The sequence below is a fragment of the Hyla sarda genome, chromosome 12, assembly GCF_029499605.1.
Source record: "Hyla sarda isolate aHylSar1 chromosome 12, aHylSar1.hap1, whole genome shotgun sequence".
Lineage (NCBI taxonomy): Eukaryota > Metazoa > Chordata > Amphibia > Anura > Hylidae > Hyla > Hyla sarda.
Genome location: NC_079200.1, coordinates 49,557,206 through 49,576,981, shown reverse-complemented (window position 1 = coordinate 49,576,981; position 19,776 = coordinate 49,557,206). Strand labels below are relative to the sequence as shown.

The 19,776-nt window shown below is 45.1% G+C and overlaps 1 protein-coding gene across 1 annotated transcript in view; it reads left to right on the top strand.

Annotated features, from left to right (window-relative positions):
* The first annotated feature begins 1,328 nt into the window (after positions 1 to 1,328).
* DDX42 (DEAD-box helicase 42) overlaps positions 1,329 to 19,776 on the top strand; it is a 33,897-nt gene continuing 15,449 nt past the window's right edge. Inside the window, exons 1-10 of the mRNA XM_056548033.1 lie at positions 1,329 to 1,467; positions 3,918 to 4,139; positions 11,890 to 12,037; positions 12,534 to 12,595; positions 13,143 to 13,179; positions 16,613 to 16,765; positions 16,850 to 16,954; positions 17,039 to 17,158; positions 17,235 to 17,411; positions 17,548 to 17,676. Of these exons, the coding sequence (XP_056404008.1) occupies positions 3,925 to 4,139; positions 11,890 to 12,037; positions 12,534 to 12,595; positions 13,143 to 13,179; positions 16,613 to 16,765; positions 16,850 to 16,954; positions 17,039 to 17,158; positions 17,235 to 17,411; positions 17,548 to 17,676 (1,146 nt within the window). The 5' untranslated portion in view covers positions 1,329 to 1,467; positions 3,918 to 3,924. The remainder of the gene's footprint in view (positions 1,468 to 3,917; positions 4,140 to 11,889; positions 12,038 to 12,533; positions 12,596 to 13,142; positions 13,180 to 16,612; positions 16,766 to 16,849; positions 16,955 to 17,038; positions 17,159 to 17,234; positions 17,412 to 17,547; positions 17,677 to 19,776) is intronic.

The following is a 19,776-nucleotide window of genomic DNA, read 5'->3' as shown; positions in this document are numbered from 1 at the left end:
TAGAGATAGACATGGCAGTCGAACCAGTTTTTTTTTTTTTGTAGTAATAATTCTTTAGTATCCCGCTGTGGATTTATTTTCTTTGGTTTATATATGTAGTATGTAGTAAAGATATGTGTAAGCACAAGCCAGAAACCTCCCAAATTAATGAGGACGCAGAATTGGTGAGGGTGTGCGGTTGTGTTTTCTGTGATATTTTCCCGAGTTTGGGTATTTTAAGTTGTAGTTTTAATTTTCTTTGTTGGTTTCTTGGTAAAATGTAGTTAATATATTGATATATATGTGTGCATGTGTGTGGTATAGTGTTAGTATATCATTATTAATATTATTATTTAAAAAAAAAAAAAAAACATGGTGTGCAGTGTGAGTGCTTGTTGTGTTTTCTATTTGTAATGTATGATTTTTCCCGAGTTTGGGTGTTTTTGAGTTAAAGCGAAATAGTGCTATTTTTATGTTTCTTATGAGTGTGTTGTTTGGCTATGAAAGGTGTAGTTATAATATTTCTAGTTCTAGTAGGAAAGCTGGGCTGGCCGGTTAGGCAGGATTTTTGTTCTTTTATTTAAATGTAAAGTTTGGGTTTATGTTATTTCATGTTGTTGTTTTCCGTTATGGCAAAGTTGTGCTGGTTTATGTTTTGTTTGATATTTTTCTAATAAAAGATTTACAGGATATAACTCAGGATCAATACATAATAAGTAATGTATTATATGTGCACAGTGACCCCACCAGCAGATTAGTGAGTGCAGTTCTGGAGTATAATACAGGATATAACACAGGATCAGTACATGATAAGTAATGTATTATATGTACACAGTGACCTCACCAGCAGATTAGTGAGTGCAGTTCTGGAGTATAATACAGGATATAACACAGGATCAGTACATGATAAGTAATGTATTATATGTACACAGTGACCCCACCAGCAGATTAGTGAGTGCAGTTCTGGAGTATAATACAGGATATAACACAGGATCAGTACAGGATAAGTAATGTATTATATGTACACAGTGACCCCACCAGCAGATTAGTGAGTGCAGTTCTGGAGTATGTCTCAGTTTATAAATCAAAGGCATGTAACAATGCTGCCTGGGTCTCCTTATTACATATAGAACCACATTTATGAATAATAAGACCAAAAATCTGGCGTAGATTGAAGGGTAATAATTTACATTTCACAAACATCCAGAATTGTCTTCTATTACCGATCACTCAGCATCACTGTCCATTTTATTCACGGATACAAGTCTCCAACATGTCTCCTGTGCGGGGACAGACAGGGGGTGGGGCGAAGGGCGCGTGCTGTCTGGAGCTGACGTGGTGACGTCATTACTAGGCGCTGGCAGCTGCTTGGTGACGTGTACAGGCGGCGCTTAGCTGTAGTCTGCAGCGCGGAGACCGGAGGAAGAATCGGTGACGGGAGTGTGGGGTGGCCCGGGGCCTGTGTGTGTGAGTGGCATCAGCGGAAGGGTACGGGTCACCGTATACATGAGGAGGCAGGGACGACGCGGGAGCGGCCTATAGGGCTCCATTATACGAAGGATGAACTAATACGCGCACACAGGCACAACAACATACATACGTACACATCTCTATCTATACACACACATATATATACACACGTACATATACACATTCACATATATATATATATATATATATATATATATATACACACATTCACATATACATATATATATACATACACACATATATATATATATACACACATATATATATATATATATATACACACACATATATATATATCACTATAATCAGACTGGAAGCAGTCCTTTAACGTAACAAGGGGAGCAGATTTTAAAGGGGCAGGTGACCCTTCCCCCAGCAATGTCTATAAGGCTATTAGAATTTTGTGCCAGTTTTACAGCCTAAAGGTCTATTCCAGTGTTTCCCAACCAGTGTGCCTCCAGCTGTTGCAAAACTACAACTCCCAGCATGCCCGGACAGCCAAACGGCCGGCGCCGTATCCCCTCCGCATCTCATTCATTTGAGTTAGTGACTCCAGTCGGCTCAGTTGTGCACCGCATCAGTTTTATTGTTGGGCTTAAAACCGCAGCATGCCTCCTTTTTCTGTCTGGCAATAAAACCGGATACGGTGCAAAAATGAGTCGCCTGGAGTCACTAACTCAAAGATAGATGGAATTGCAACTAGACCACATTGGGGGACATTTATCTGTCCAGAGGAAAAGTTGCTGAGTTGCCCATAGCAACCAATATATCGCATTTTTCAGAGGCCTTTTCAAAATGAAAGAAGTGATCTGATTGGTTGCTAGGGGCAACTCAGCAATTTTTTTCCTCTGGACAGGTTTTGATCTCCCCCATTGTATTGCAGAGGTTGCCCCCTACTGATCAGACCTGTAAGGTCACATTCCCATGACTTTTAATAGACAACAGTGATTGCAATGTCGCCACTAACTCCAGCATGAAGGCGCCTGTGCACGGAGGGGCTGGGGCAAGTAGAATATATGCAAACACAGGTTATCCAGCAGTCAGTCTGGGTCCCAATGTAAGATTTTATGATGATTTGACAATGAAAGTTATATTTTACTGAAGATACCAGACTGCTAGATATACTGTTTGCATAGTGACTGTAATGTGGTCTGCTGAGGCTTCCGTCTTTTCTCCTCTGCTCCTATACCCTTCTTCTTGCCAGACTCCTCAGTCTGCCCCCCGCATACCCGACTCCTCAGTCTGCCCCCCGCATACCCGACTCCTCAGTCTGCCCCCCGCATACCCGACTCCTCAGTCTGCCCCCCGCATACCGGACTCCTCAGTCTGCCCCCCGCATACCGGACTCCTCAGTCTGCCCCCCGCATACCGGACTCCTCAGTCTGCCCCCCGCATACCGGACTCCTCAGTCTGCCCCCCGCATACCGGACTCCTCAGTCTGCCTCCCCCCTGCATACCGGACTCCTCAGTCTGCCCCCCCCCCCCGCATACCGGACTCCTCAGTCTGCCCCCCCCCCCGCATACCAGACTCCTCAGTCTGCCTCCCCCTGCATACCGGACTCCTCAGTCTGCCTCCCCCCCCCCGCATACCAGACTCCTCAGTCTGCCTCCCCCCGCTTACCGGACTCCTCAGTCTGCCAAAAGCATAACGGACTCCTCAGTCTGCCAAAAGCATAACGGACTCCTCAGTCTGCCCCCCCCCCCCCCCCCGCATACCGGTCTCCTCAGTCTGCCCCCCCCCCCCCCCTGCATACCGGACTCCTCAGTCTGCCTCCCCCCGCATACCGGACTCCTCAGTCGGCCGCCCCGCATTCCGGACTCCTCAGTCGGCCCCCTCGCCCCACATACCGGACTCCTCAGTCTGCCCCCTCGCCCCACATACCGGACTCTTCAGTCTGCCACCTCGCCCCACATACCTGACTCCTCAGTCTGCCCCCCCCCCACATACCGGACTCCTCAGTCTAACAACCCCCGCCTGCCCCGCATACCGGACTCCTCAGTCCACCACTTCCTGCCAGACTCCTCAGTTTGGCCCCTAAATTATTATTTTTTTCATGGCTTTTTTTTTGTCAAAAAAACAAAACAATACTCCAGAGAGCACCACAAGAGCGCCCAAACTATACAGGATACAATGGAAACTGTACACAGAGAAATATAAGCAGGATACCAATACATCAGTATAAAGGTAGAGTCTCCATGTAAAACAAGGTCACTTGCCAGGAATCGGGCCAATTGTGTAGCCCCTGGAGCAGGACCACCCAACAATTGACAACCACAGTCACACACCATACATACATGCCCCCCCAAATCTGAACTAACTCAAAGCTTACAGAGCATGTGGAAAAGTCACCTGTGCACATACCTGTTTTATTTAGCATATTCATTTGTGTGAGGTTTTACTTTACCATGTATGTAATACGTTTGCTTGTCAATTTTGTCTTTTATAGTGCAACCATGAACTGGAACAAAGGGGGTCCGAGCGGCAAACGCGGTTTTGGCTTTGGTGGCTTTGCCCTTTCTGTTGGAAAAAAGGAAGAACCAAAGCTCCCACAGGTGTCCCATAGTGCTTTCCGCGCTGCAACGTCTACCTATGGCTCTGCCAATAGCAACCAGCTTCCATCATTCTATAAGATTGGATCTAAGCGTGCCAACTTTGATGAGGAGAATGCGTAAGTACAGAGGAAAGGGGGAATCATACTGTGCTGTCTCATGTAGTGTCATGTGCTACCACATGCTTTCCTGTACAGTATTAGTCACAGAAGCACAGGGATGTCATTGGATAAAAATCCTTGTTGTGAAGGGCATATGTTGGGGGTGAAAGCAAGATACATTAACATTTCAATGCGAGGGGATTATGTTTTTGCTTAACAAAATTATGGTGTGGAACTTAAAGGAGTACTCTGGTTGAAAAAAGTAACTTATCCTCTATCCAAAGGATAGGAGATAATAGCTGATCGCTGGGGGTCTGACCGCTGGTGCCCAATCGCAATCTCTAGGATGGGACCCCCGCGCTCTTAGTGAGGAGCACGTGTCATCTAGCGGTACATGGCACGCTCTTCATTCTTTCCTATAGGAGTGGCGATGATGCCCGTGAGCCGTACTCTGGTCTTTTCGGCGCTCCTGTAGAAATGAATGGAGCATGTGCTGTTAATATGAAAAAATTATGACCCGTAGCCGGATGTGACCTGGGCTCAAAGCTCTCAGCCCTTCTCAGATGTTTTTTCTATGGAAATCTCAATTCTGGAGTCCGCAGAAAGAATAGACATGTCTGTTCTTTCTGTGGAGTCCAGATGGAAATGCATTGCCAGACAATCCACTTTCGGGGAATTGTCCGCACGGAATTTTTCCATACGGATATTTGCCTGTGTGACTGTAGACTCACAGTGACACTCTTTATATGGTTTATGCTATATGGGCACCATACTATACGTGACAGGTTCCCTTTAAACATCTGATCTGTAAGCAGTTATGGACACTGTGCGCTGCAACAATAGAGAGCCAGAAAAGTCCCGCATTTAGTGTCAAGAGGCTATATTTGCACTGTGGTTGTGGCTCATTTGTCAGCCCCAGTTATTAGAGAAGAAATCGGCAATAACAAAAAAGTTTAGTGTTAAAATAAAATGGGGGGGTAAAATATTTAAAAAATAATAAATAAAAAATATATAAAAGTGAGCAGTAAATGGGAGAGAAAAAAAATTAAACAAAATAAAATATAAAAAGATGTCCGAAATGACAGCTTTTGCTTCTCCATATACACCCCTGCATGGAAGTAACTTAAAAAAAAAAAGTATTTTAATTTATCAGTTAAATATATAATTTACTCAACAACATGGAGCATTATAGCTTTCAAATCGCATGCACTAACGAAAAAAAAACCCCCATAAAATTCTGGTCAGGGAGGGTGTAAGGGCCTGTCTGGAAGTAAAAAAAATAAAAATAAAAACTCTTGCCATATTCTCACCCTATAACAATGCACTCCCTGAACCCCCTGGTATTTCTACTCAGGATGCTCCCCCAGACCCAGTGGGCTCGGCTATCCCCGCCCGGTTAGGTGTCCTCCCTCTCCCAGTCTATTTCCGACTTGGCGCAGGTCTCCCGTTCCTGGTGACTGGAGAGGTCCTCCTTACACCGGCCCTCCATGGAGGCCCGCTCTCCCTCTTACTATGCTAAACGCTCTCAGAAGCGTCATAATGTGTTTCCTCAGACTCATCCACAGAATCTTCTAGCAGACGCAGGCGCTCCCCTCACAGGTGTCGCCCCTCTGCACGCGCGTCTCTTCCAGAGGACGCTCCCCTGGTCACCATTCTGGATCTCCAGATCAGGGTACCAGGTCAGAGTCGCCTTCTTCCAAGGCTGCCTCCACTCGTTCCCACTCTCCTGGAGAACATGTAGATGAGGCTTCGGATCCTGCCTCTGACTCAGAGGACCGAACAGATACAACGGACAGGGTGGACACATTGATTTCGGCCATAAGGCACACCTTCCATCTAGAGGACCCAGGAACTACGGACGTAGATCCAGAAGTTTCCTTTCACTGTGCTTTACTGGCACCCAAGGTTTTCAGCTCTCATGCTGAATTTGAAGCCTTACTGGAATCTGCCTGGAGGCACCCTGATAAGTTTCAGGAAGCAAAGAAGGTTCAAGCACAGTATCCCTTCGCCAAGGACCTCATTACTCGGTGCACCTCCCCTCCAATTGTGGATCCACCGGTCTCCCACCTGTCAAAGGCGACTACTCTGCCGTTAGCTGATGCAGCCTCCTTCAAGGATCCGGCAGACAAGAAAGTGGAGACTTTGGCAAAGTTTGCCTTTGAACCGGCCAGTTCTTCACTTCTTCCTGCATTTGCTTCTGCCTGGGTATCTAAAGCCCTTTCAGTCTGGCCTTCCCAACTCCGCCAGGGTATCCTTTCTGGGTCTCCCACGGAGGACTTGGCTGATTTAGCTTTCCAAAGCTGGAGAATTTCTGTGTTCTGCTTCCATGCAGTCGGCCCGCATTGCTGCCTTTGCCACAGGCAACCTGGTGGCCCTCTGTCGATCCATGTGGCTCAAAGCGTGGGTTGTGGACGCCGCTTCCAAGAAGTCTCTGACTGAACTTCCCTTTACTGGTTCTCGGCTCTTTGGTAAGCGCCTAGATGAAATTATCTCAGAGGCGACCGGGGGTAAAAGTTCCTTACTTCCTCAGAATAAGGCTCGCAGTACTGCTTCCCGTCTCAAGTCAACCTCCTTTCGGACCTTTGGTGCCAATATGGCGGCCAGGCAGGCACCTTTGCGGGACAAGAAGGCTCCCCCTTCCAAACCTGTCCCTCCTGGAAATCGGACAACTTTTCCGGCTGTTTTGCGGCCAAAGCAGGCACCCGCAAACCTACTTCTGCCTGAGGGGACGCCCCCCACCTGCAGATTTTTCTCGGGTGGGAGGTCGTTTGTTAGGCTGGGTTCACACCACGATTTCTTAAATACGGTTCCCGTATACGGTTTGGAGGAGGGGGGCGGGGCTTAATTGTGGCGCCCGCACTCAGCCGTATTCGGGAACCGTATTTAATACAAGTCTATGAGCCGACCGGAGTGAACCGCAGCCTCCGGTCGGCTTCGTTTTCGGCCGTATGCGGTTTCCCGACCGCAGGCAAAAACGTGGTCGACTTTTGATATGTTGTAAAGCATGCTAAACAACTGCCCCCCCTGCCTGCTTGAACACATACTAGTCCTGCTGTGTCCATGCATCATCACCTATGTCATGGACACACGTCCTTGATTGACAGCTGTGAGTGCAGGGTTCACAGCTGGAGGAAAAATCCTCCCACTGTCAGCTTGTGTCCCGCTACGGTCAGTGAGGACAAGCTGGGAGTTGTAGTTTTGCTAATGCTAGGGGAGATGTTGACCACAGTTTTAGGTCCGGTTGTAAAAGCGCATACGGCGCAAAAATGAGCCGACCGGACCGAACGTTTCACTCCGGCCGGCTCATTGGAATGAATGACATACGGGAGCGCATACGGTGGCATACGGGAGCGCAAGGTTTTAGCTCCCCCCTGCCGTATGCGCTCCCGTATGGGAGAAAACGTAGTGTGAACCCACCCTGAGACAGGTTTCAGAGCTGGCAGCTCTATCCTGCTGCTCTCCCTTCCTGATCATTTCCGCTTTCCACCTCAATGAGGACATCGTCCTCCCATCCTTTTGCCCCGTTCCATCTCATCCCAAGGAGCGTTTGCTCCATAAACTAGATGTGGTGCGGGCTGTACGAACCTACCTCTCCATCACTTCTTCCTTTCGTCAGTGTGACTCCTTTTTTGTTCTTACGGACGGTCGACGTAAGGGACAACCTGCTTCAAAGGACACCATTTCGCGGTGGATCAGGTCTGCTATTTCGGAAGCTTACCGTTGTAAAGGGAAGACCCCTCCCTTTTAAGATTTCAGCTCATTCCACACGTTCTGTCGGAGCTTCCTGGGCCCTCTGTAACAGGGCTTTGGCCTCACAAGTCTGTAAGACGGCTAACTGGTCGTCTTTGCACACTATTACAAAATTCTACCAGGTTCGTATCTTTGCATCCGCTGTTGCTAGTCTGGGCCGTAAGGTGTTTCAGGCGGCGGTGGTCCAGCCTGCCCCCTGACTGGTTTCTGTGCCCACCCTAGGGACAGCTTTTGTACGTCCCAAGGTCTGTGTCCCCCAATGGAGCCGATAGAGAAAAGGAGATTTTTGGTTCTGACCGTAAAATCCTTTTCTTTGAGGATCCATTGGGGGACACAGCTCCCGCCCTTTCTTTTGGTGTTCCTAGTTTGGTTACCTGTCCGAGGGTGCGTTCAGTTATTTTTTGTTCTGTGGTTACCTCCGATTGTTCTTGGTTTTCTGCCTTTCGGTCCTCTCCTACTGCTCTGGGACTAAACTGATTACCTCAGGCTCTGTAGGCGGGTATATCCTGCCGGGAGGAGCCGACTTTTTTGGTTTCCATAGTGTCAAGTCTCCTAGCAACAACAGCATATACCCAAGGTCTGTGTCCCCCAATGGATCCTCCGAGAAAAGGATTTTATGGTAAGAACAAAAAAATCTCATTTTTTTCCAGTAAGAGCTGCAGTTTTTATTGGTGTCATTTTGCGGTAGATAGTATTTTTTTGTGACCAAAAATCTGCCTCCTTGTTATCAGCTAATGGTTGACATTAACACTTTAAAGGGGTACTCCACCAGGCAGCATTTGGAAGTAAATGTTCTGAGCATTGTTTTCGTGTTACGGGGGTCTGCCGTGCCCCTCGTGACATCACAGCCACGCCCCCTCAATTCAAGTCTATGGAAGGGGGCGTGACAACCCTTCCCATAGACTTGCATACAGGGAGTGGGGCGTCACGATACTCCATCCCCGTGGTCGGGAGGCATAAGACTTGGAGCCTCCAGCGCTTCCTGCAGCGCTCACAGGTGGGTGCTGCATGCTAGATTGCGGGAGTCCCCGGCGACGGGACCCCCGCGATCAGACATCTTATGCCCTATCCTTTGGATAGGGGATAAGATGTCTTAGAGCCGGAGTGCTCCTTTAAGCCTCTTGACACTCTCTTAAATGGGCACTGTCAGATACAGAAACTTTTGATATGTTGTAAAGCATGCTAAACCAATAGGTTTTGCAATTTCTTTCATTAGAAATGTTTCAGTATTTCATACTGAAAAATCCAGTCAAACAACTGCCCCCCCTGCCTGCTTGAACACATACTAGTCCTACTGTGTCCATGCATCATCACCTATGTCATGGACACACGTCCTTGATAGACAGCTGTGAGTGCAGGGTTCACAGCTGGAGGAAAAATCCTCCCACTGTCAGCTTGTGTCCCGCTACGGTCAGTGAGGACAAGCTGGGAGTTGTAGTTTTGCTAATGCTAGGGGAGATGTGAGAAGACAGCATACTGAGGGAGGGGGCGGAGACCTGCACAGTGAGGCCACACCCCCTCCCTTTGAGAGGAATTCAGACTAGTGAGCTAAATTAAAAGTGAGATTAAAAAAAATAAAGGTGCTAGAAAAAATAAAATTAGATGTACTTGGTCAGGATTAGGTACTGAGTGATATATTATAAGAAATGTTTTTTTGTTGGATCTGACAGGTACGCTTTAAGCTTTTTTTGAGTATCTCCAGTTATGACATTTCTATTCTTTCCAGCCCAGCCCTTTTGAACACCTATGTAGGGCTTCATCCTGCCCTCAGCAATAGATATCGACCATATATGGCTTATTGCTTTCTTCTAGATCGCAAGCCAGCCCTCCCTCATTACTGTTGGGCTTGGGAGACAGGACTGGACAAACAGTCTACTACCCATGAACAATGGATCAGGTGCTTTTGCCTGCCCCATAAGACGGTAATTGCAACTAAAGCCCAAGAGACTAGCTTAAAGATATTCACCCGCTGGTATCATGTTCCGATGGTCCTTCTTTACTGATACTCCTCTGTGTCAAGCTATTGCTGGCGTTGTGGGTCTGCCGAGGGCACAATGACACATATTTGGTCCAGCTGTCCTAGCCTCACTTCATTCTGCGACTCGTTTTCAAAATTGTAGCTGACATTACAGGAATGTGTGTCCCACGGGACTCTGGTGCAGTTTTGTTGTTTATGCTTCTTATGGCCATATCGAAGTATAAAGGATCCCTGCTTCAGCATCCCCTCCAGGCGGCTAAAGTTCATTGGCGCTCTTCTAGAGCTGGGCGGTATGACGAACAATACATATCACAGTATTTTTGGAAGTTATGGCGGTTCCACGGTATTTAACGGTATTCCCCCCCCCCCCCCACACACACACACGCTGGGGAACCAATTATCAGCCGCTGCGCTGTCCCCCTAATCGGGAAACTAATCATATGCGACCCGCCGGCGCTTTAAATGAATTAGTTACGTGCCGCTGGAAGTTATTAATAAAGGACATCTGTACTGTGCCTGGGCTGCAAAGATCAACAAAATAAACTTTGACTCGCCTTCCTACGTTCCACCGTTGCTCCGATATCGGCCTCACTGTTCTCCGCTGCGATCTTAATGCTGCTTCCTGGGGCCGGCTCCTTACATGACAGTGCACTCAGCCTATCACCGGCCGGTGATACGCTGACTGCTCTGTGATGTTCCCGTCTCCAGGAAGCAGCGTGAGGCCGATACTGGAGCAACGGGGGAACGTAGGAAGGTGAGTCAGTTTATTTTGTTTATTTTTGCAGCCCGGGCACAGTACAGATGTCCTTTATTAATAATTTCCAGTGCCGCGGCACGCAACTAATTCATTTAAAGTGCCGGGTGGTCACGTATGATTAGTTCCCCGATTAGGGGGACAGCACAGCGGCTGATAATTCAGTGGGGGGGGGGGGGGGGGGGTTAGAGAAGTAGAGCAGCGCCCGCAGGTCACTTATGATTAGTTCCCCAGCGTGTGGGGTGGGGGGAGAAAACCATTAAATACTGTGGAACCACCATAACTTCCAAAAGTACTGTGATATGCATTGTTCGGTATGGGAAAAATTCATATCGTACAGCAAATAAAATGGTATTCGGTATGAACCGGTATATCGCCCAGCACTACGCTCTTCTACCGCTCCTACTTTAGAGGAATAGTTTGCTGAGGTCGCTCACGTTCATCAGACAGAGGATTTACTAGCGGTTGCTGCAAGTGATGTGAACCCTTGCGTCTCCACCTTGCTGCCTTGGTCGGAATTTTGCTCCTCCAACTGATACCGCAAAGCTACCTAATTCCTGTGTGCCTTAATTGTATGGGATGTGATGCCCCCCCCCCTTTTAACGGTGTAGCGGTGCGCCGTGGTTGCCTCGTTCCAGCCTTTCTTGGGCTCCCTTCATTGGCCTGCACACTAGATTTTCCCCTGGTCCTTCTCCTCTTCTCTTCACTTTTCTTTACTACTCTTTAGTTTTACCTTCATGTTAAACTACTATAGTTGTCCTGTTTTTGCATGACCCTGTGATCTCTGTTACCCGAAATTTGTTTTTAGAGCATTTACTGTGTCTGCTAGACCAACCAGGTCTTCATGTATCTTTTCCTTGGATTCATTTGTCAAGTGATCTGTATTTTATATTTGTTCCCAAAGGCTAAGTTTCCACTTGTTTGTTTTTTGTTTGTTTTTTGGCAGTTTTTGGAATACTACCACTTCAGTTTTTGAGTCAAAGCCAGAAGTGTATTCAAAAGGAATAGGACACATAAAGGGCTAGCACTTCTCCCTTATGGATCCACTTCTGACTTTGGCTCAAAAAGTTCAGTGGCAGATATCCAAAAACTGCCAGAAAAAAACCAAGTGGAAACTTAGCCTAAGTAAAAAAGTAAAACTTTTTTTTTTTTTTTTTTTTTGAATGAGAGAAAAGTTTCTTTAAAAAAAAAATAAACAGTACAATAATAAAGTATATAAGCTTGGGCCTTTTTAATTGTATTGACCTACAGAAAAAAGTAACAATTTATTCTTTTCCTGTCTGTAGATACTTTGATGATGAGGAAGAAGACTCCAATGTGGACCTGCCCTACATCCCAGCAGAGAATTCTCCAACCAGACAGCAGCTTCGTACCAAAACCACAGACTCTGACAGTGAAGAAGATCCTCTAGAGGCCTTTATGGCAGAAGTTGAGGTGCATTTACACTTTTAACAAATGTATTTAATTCTTTGTATAATGAAAACCTATATAATTTTCCTGTTTGTTTTCACTCTTTCTTCTTGCCTATGATATAAGAACTTTTGTTATTTACTTCCAGTGGATAAAATGTGTATCTAAGCTCTGTCTTCTAACAAGAGCCATCACATGTTTATATCCTCTGGAAGTAAACAATTAAAATTTGTACTGAATAACAGCCAATACAAATCTTGGAAAATTGTCCAAAAAAGAAAATATGAAAGGGGTTATTCAGCCAATCGGCCTATGTTTAACTGACAAGAGTACGACTCCTGTTTGAAGGAGCAGTGGTTCTCATTTGAACAGTGAAGCGCCGCAGTAGCTTGTACTGGTATTGCTAAAAGTACAGCAATGTTGGTACAAGCAGCAGTAAACGTTAGAGGCTGCAGACAGGTTGTGTTAGGAGTCTGTAGAGTATTTTTTGTAATGCACTGGTCGTTTTTCTTGTACCCAGGACCAGGCTGCCAGAGACATGAAAAAACTTGAGGAAAAAGACAAGGAGATGAAGAATGCAAGGTATGCCCAAGCTGCTTCTTTAACATTGGTCCTTTTACACCTCCTGGTCAGCATGTCAACACTGTCTCCGGCTTTGGCAAACATCTGTGACATTGATCTGGTCTTGTCACACATGTTAAACACATTGTCTAGTCTTCAGCAAGTACAAGCTGCCTCTGTCAGAACATGTGATTATTGAAGGAACACTCTAGGAGAACTGTCCTGTTATGACTAGCTCAGTGCCAGAAGGGTGCTGTATGATGTCTCTCAGTTGTGTACCGCTCCCTCAAGCCCTGCACTAGATGTGATATAACCTATACCAATCAGATATGTTATGGCCGCTTTCTGATTATTATTGCGACTTACGTCACAAGTTGAATCACTTCAGAGCCACATGTTATCATTTAATATTAAGGCTTACCTGTAAACATGCACAACATTCAGGGCCTCTTGCAGGCACCACACATATGTTAACTAATGTATGCCCCCACAATATTTTTAAGACTGTTACATGGCTGGTGTCCGAACTGAGTGCAGGGAAGTTTGTTTTTCCTTTTCTTTCTTGCAGGGGTATCAGGGATGACATTGAGGAGGAAGATGACCAGGTAAGTTTGTAGTTTTGCTTTTGTGTTTTCCAAAGTGGAATATGTACCCAGCCAATGCAGGTTTTCTGGCCCTTTTAATAAAGTGCTGTTCTCTATGGAATTATATTTTTTAATTTTTTTACCATTGGACACATCAGTCAGACTGGTAATTCACATACCGGGTGCTTCCCCCCCCTCAATCTAGAAGCCCTATTGGTCCATCTGTCATGTCATATGTCACCGCAAATAGGACTTTCCAAATCTCACAGGATCTGCTATGTGGACAGAAAGACACTGTCAGGTGAGATTTGGCAAGTCTGCATGTGATTTGACAGCTGAACCAGTGGGACTCCTATCTTAAAAAGAAATCCACCCTGGTAAGTAAATTGCAAGTGTGACTGTTTTCATAACCTGAGAACTGTTTGGAGGTGAATTTTTTTTTTTTTTTTTTTTTTACCCCCTATCCTGTTGATGGGAGATAAGTTAACCCAAAATGCCCCATTAAAAAATACCAAAAGATATATAAGCTGTCAGGCCCTGTGTGCAGGACCACATCTCCCACCCACGGGGGCATAAGTGTTGCATAACCTAGAGAAGACCTTATACCTTTCATAATATCATCCTTCCTGAGTGTGCACCTGGCAGATCAGAAGCTTTTTCTTTCCAAGCAAATATAATAATCTGTGATCTTTATTTGGAGGTTCCCATAAACATTACTGTGTGCACATGTATGGACAGCACTTACCTTTCACCCCTTCACACTGCCTGAATAAAGAAAAATAGAAATCTAACTTTTCTAAAAATCCTATAAATGATCACTGGGTTTTTGCTGCCTGTTCCTCTCTCTGGTACTACACCAGAGACACCAGTTTTTCACTATTGTTCCTAGTGACTTGTCCAGATCTTTACACACCTGTTAAGATCTTCTCACTGCTTCCACAAGAATTTGCTGCTGAACTTTAGGTTAGGCGGCATTCACACTTCGTTTTTACATTACGGTTGCCGGAACCGGCTGGGGGAGGGGCAAACCGGTCTCTCCCGTACCCCAGCCGGACCAGCGCTGAAATCCATTTTCTTTAATGAGCCGACCGGGGTCAAACGGTGACTCTGGTCGGCTCATTATTTACCCGTATGCGGTTTCCTGGCCGGACCTAAAACCGTAGTATACTACGGTTTTGGGTCCAGTCACAAAATCGGATACGCTTAAAAAATGAGCCGACCAGAGTCACCGTTTGACCCCGGTCGGCTCATTAAAGAAAATGGATTTCAGTGCTGGTCCGGCTGGGGTACGGGAGAGACCGGTTTGCCCCTCCCCCAGCTGGATCCGGCACCCGTAATGTAAAAACAAAGTGTGAATGCAGCCTTACTCATATGGTTTTTTCCCATGAATAACACATTGCTGCCTGTTAAGGGGTACAGACAAGCCATGGTCTTTGTGTAAACAATATTGGAGAGGAGCTTTCCTACTGAACAATTTATCTAAAAGGCGGGTCCGGGTCAGCCATCAATGTTTAGAGGGAAATTCCCACTTTGATTATGGCCAAAAATGTGTGATGGATGTTATTCCCACCTCTGGGACCCACACTTATCTAGAGAACAAGGGACCCTAGAACTTCATGTCTGTACTTTTTATGCTACTTAGCAAAATGTAAAAAGTGAAAGGGTCTGAATCCTGCCAGTTTTTTGTCTTTATTGAAAAGGTTGGGTTTTAATACAGACAAAACCTCTTGATGCCTTTTATACATTATTTTTCTATTTAGTGGTTTGAGGTTTTACTTGAATATAAATATTAGGTCTCCTGAAATTGAAGCTGGATAGAAAGATATAGAAATCTGTCGTGTTCTTTAAAGGGCTGTTCCTGATACTAAAAATGATGTCCTATCATTCTGAGGCCACAATGGGGGAAAAAAACTAAGCAAAAAACCATGTACTCACCTAATCCCTCAGGGGTCACTCTGTGAAGTCTTCCAGTCCCCACCTGAATCCTCTGGCCATCACTTCTGAGATGGTCTCAGCATTGTCTGCCTGCTCAGCCAATCACTGAATGACTAGAAAAGACAAAGCGCTCCAGTAACCTGTATGGCGAAATATGCACTGAGAAGGAGGCTCACCTGATGGTGTTGTGTACCCACATACACAACAATGGAGAGCGCATATAGTGTCCGCAGCCAGCCGACTGAATGAGAGGTATTGCAGAGATGGGCTTCGACAAGGGTGCCGGCTTTAGATGGCGCAGGTCACAGGACAAACAAAGGTAAGTAAAAGCAAAGGTAGTTTATTCTCCCAACATGCAACGCGTTTCACTGCATCAGCAGCTTCATCAGGCATCATGAAGCCTGATGAAGCTGCTGATGCAGTGAAACGGGTTGCATGTTGGGAGAATAAACTACCCTTGCTTTTACTTACCTTTGTTTGTCCTGTGACCAGCGCCATCTAAAACCGGCACCCTTGTCGAAGCCCATCTCTGCAATCACTGAATGAGGCAGGAGAGCTGATGATTGGCTGAGCAGGCTGTCGGTGCCCATACGAGTCTCTCATAGTGGCCAGACCAATCAGCAGGAGACAAGAGGACTACATAGTGGGCCTCCCGAGGAAGGGTAGACTGTAAGTTTTTATTTTATTTTTTTCATGACAGCCCCTGCACAATATGAGATAATTTTTAGTACCTGGAATACTCCTTTAACCCTATTTGGGACACAGACAATTTGCGTCTTTTTGTTTGCTTTTCCTTCTTGCCAGTTGGTCCTTGGAAGTGACCAGAGTGAGGCCTTTCACCACCTAGATGCTGTTGACAGGGGCATTTAGGTTTACTGGCTCCAATGCTAGTAGCTGAGCACTGCTGGCATCCGCTTGGTATAAATAGGGCTTTAAAGCTTAAAGGAACACCCCTTGTATACCAATATAGTATCCAAAGTTTTTGTTTTTTTAAACCCTGTGCTATCACATGCTGGCCTTTACCTAGCATAAGAAAATCGTGTATAGAAACAGCATTACTCTTGGTATGGGGCAGTGTCTGGCATTGCACTTTAGCCCTATTCACTTTAACAGGTATGAGTTGCAATATCATACCTTAGATGTATGTGTTGCTGTTTCTGTTCAAAAAGCAGCCCCTTTTTCCTAGTCCTGGCAAACCCTTTTAAAGCTCCAAGCGAATCACAAATATGTATGCAGACATGTAGCAGATCCCTATACACTACATATTCTGTCGTATGGTGCCTTTGTATAGCACTGTGTTCTCCTCTAGAAGCAATGCTGGGATTTCTATTGGTGCTGTATTACAGATATGGAAAAAACTTCATGGGCATTAGGGCTAATCATTTTTTCAGTTCATTCACATAAGATTCCACCTGTCTTTTTCATCATTCCCTGATAGACCTTTGATTGAAGAATAATCTATTCTCATAGAATACACAGAATATTGGTTTTGTCCACTGAGTCACTGTATTTCCTACAGGAAGCTTATTTCCGATTTATGGCTGAGAACCCAACAGCTGGGCTCCAACCAGAGGAGGAAGAGGACACTCTTGAGTATGACAGTGATGGTAACCCTATTGCCTCAACCACCAAACGCATTATTGATCCTCTCCCACCCATAGACCATTCAGAGGTAAGGAGAAAGTTACTGTGGACTTGGATAACTCTTCCACAGACATGTTCCACTAATGTGCTGTGCTATTTTTTTCTTTTGCAGATAGAGTATCCTCCTTTTGAGAAGAATTTCTATATAGAACATGAGGAGATCACCGCCCAGACTCCTCAGCAGATTGTGGAGCTGAGACATAAACTTAACCTGCGGGTCAGAACAATGACTATTAAATGAATCCATGTACTATAATGTATTACTATGATTAGAAATGTAAATGTCATCTTTTGGCTACAGGTCTCTGGGGCAGCTCCTCCACGTGTAGCCAGCAGCTTTGCTCACTTTGGATTTGATGAACAGCTTATGCATCAGATTAGAAAGTCTGAATACACCCAGCCCACACCCATCCAGTGTCAGGTACAGACCATTCTACTGTAAACACCTCTTGTTACATATGGGTTTTCTTTTTACCGAACACTGTCTTGTCCTACAGGGTATTCCAGTGGCACTTAGTGGACGAGACATGATCGGCATTGCCAAAACTGGAAGTGGTAAAACAGCAGCATTTATCTGGCCTATTCTAGTACACATTATGGACCAGAAGGAGCTACAGACAGGAGATGGGCCAATTGCCGTCATAGTGTGTCCCACACGCGAGTTGTGTCAGCAGGTACGGCTTAGTCATTTTTTAGTTTTATGTGGTCATTGATGGCTTTGTTGCTATCATTCCATTTTTTAGGAATCGATCTGTCAAGAAGGGTTGTGTTGTGTATTTTGTTGGTTAAACTTGTTTTAATGTTTGGTAGATTCACAGTGAGTGTAAGCGGTTCGGAAAAGCCTACAATCTGCGTTCTGTGGCCGTGTACGGAGGAGGCAGCATGTGGGAACAGGCGAAGGCTCTGCAAGAAGGGGCAGAGATAGTCGTCTGCACACCGGTGAGTTTAACATATGAGTATTCCTGTTAAAATGGTGGTGTGTCCGCAGTGGCCCTGGCCCCATTAATCTGAACAGCATGGCAACTGTGCAGGAAAAGAATGTGATGGGGCACAGTGTTATGGCTACTTTATTCTCAGGAGCTGTGGAAGCTTAAAGTAGGACTCTAACCAATAATATCCTAATGTCATGTCACTGTGGAAGTAACACTTTTAAGAGAACCTGTCATCACCTTCATGCTGAAAAATTTAGTGGAGCTCACAATATTTAGGTATAGTAAGGTTTGCTACAATTGTACCAATACCTGGTTGTTTTAACCCCTTAACGACGCAGGACGTAAATGTATGTCCTTGTGATGGGGTACTTAACGCACCAGGATGTACATTTACGTCCTAGACATAACCGGGAGCATCGGAGCGATGCACGAATCATGCGCGGCAGGTCCCGGCTGCTGATAGCAGCCAGGGGCCCGCCGGTAATGGGCGACATCCGCGATCGCTCGGATGTCCGCCATTAACCCCTTAGATTCCATGATCAATTCAGATCACGGCATCTGCAGCATTGCGGACACTAAAATGGATGATCGGATCGAGAGCAGCGCTGCCGCGGCGATCCCATCATCCAGAACGGCAAACAGAGGTCCCCTCACCTGCCTCCGCTGCCTTCCACGGGTCTTCTGCTCTGGTCTGCGATTGACCAGAGCAGAAGATGACCGATAATACTGATCAGTGCTATGTCCTATGCATAGCACTGAACAGTATTAGTAATCGAATGATTGCAATAAATAGTCCCCTATGGGGACTATTAAAGTTTAAAAATAAATGTAAAAAAAGTTTAGTTTAAAAAAAATGTGAAAAACCCCCTTCCCCAATAAAAACGTAAATTGTCCCATTTTCCCTATTTCACCCCCCAAAAAGTGTAACAAAAAAAAAGACATTTAATATACATATTTGGTATCGGCGCATGCGTAAATATCCAAACTATTAAAACATAATGTTAATGATACCTTACGGTGAACGTAAAAAAAAAATTCAAAATTACTGCTTTTTCATAACATTTTATTCCAAAAATAATTGATAAAAAAATGTAATAAAAGTTTTATATAAGCAAATATGGTATCAATAAAAAGTACAGATCACGCGCAACAGTAATAGAAAAGTATGTTATCATGGGTGTTATTTTAATCGTATTGACCCAAAGAATAAAGAACACATGTAATTTTTACCATAAATTGTACGGCGTGAAAACGAAACCTTCCAAAATTTTCTAAATTTAGATTTTCTTTTTAATTTCACCACACAAATAGTATTTTTTTGGTTGCGCCATACATTTTATGGTAAAGCGAGTGATGGCATTACAATGGACAACTGGTCGCGCAAAAAACAAGCCCTCATACTAGTCTGGAAGAAAATATAAAAGTTATGATTTTTTGAAGGCGAGGAGGAAAAACGAAAACGTAAAAATAAAATTGTCTTAGTCCTTAAGGCCCAAGTGGGCTGAGTCCTTAAGGGGTTAAGGAGGTAGATACAAAAAGCTGAGAAAATGGTACTCCTCAAGGTATTTCTAATAATAGTAGTGATAATAGTAAATGAATAACAAATTAATATGTCTTAACCTTTATTTGAAGGGCTGTATGGAGGGGGGTGTCATCGACCTCAGTGAAGTCGACGGCACAAGCATTATCCAGCAATGCTGGGTCCCCATACGCAAGATTGCGGGGGTCCCAGCAGTCGCCCCCCCACGATCACACACTTATCTAAGTGTCTAAGACTGCAGTACTCCTTTAAGCGTAAAATAAAAATTAAGTTTTTATAAAATCAGCTCCCTTAGACAAACTATAATCCCCCTTCCTTTTCACAAAAAAATTAAAATTATAATCATATTTGCTATTATTGCCGCATGCGGAATTGTCCAAACTTTTAAAATGTATCCTTTATGACCCTGCACGGTTAACTGCCAAATTGCCTGATAATCCATTACTCTGGACTACCATAAAAGGCTGGAGAACTTCTAGACGAGCTTGTAAACTGATCCCTCATGTGTCTGTTCTCCTTCCCTATAGAGAAAACTTATTGTGGGCTATTTGCCTTTGATCTGCCAAT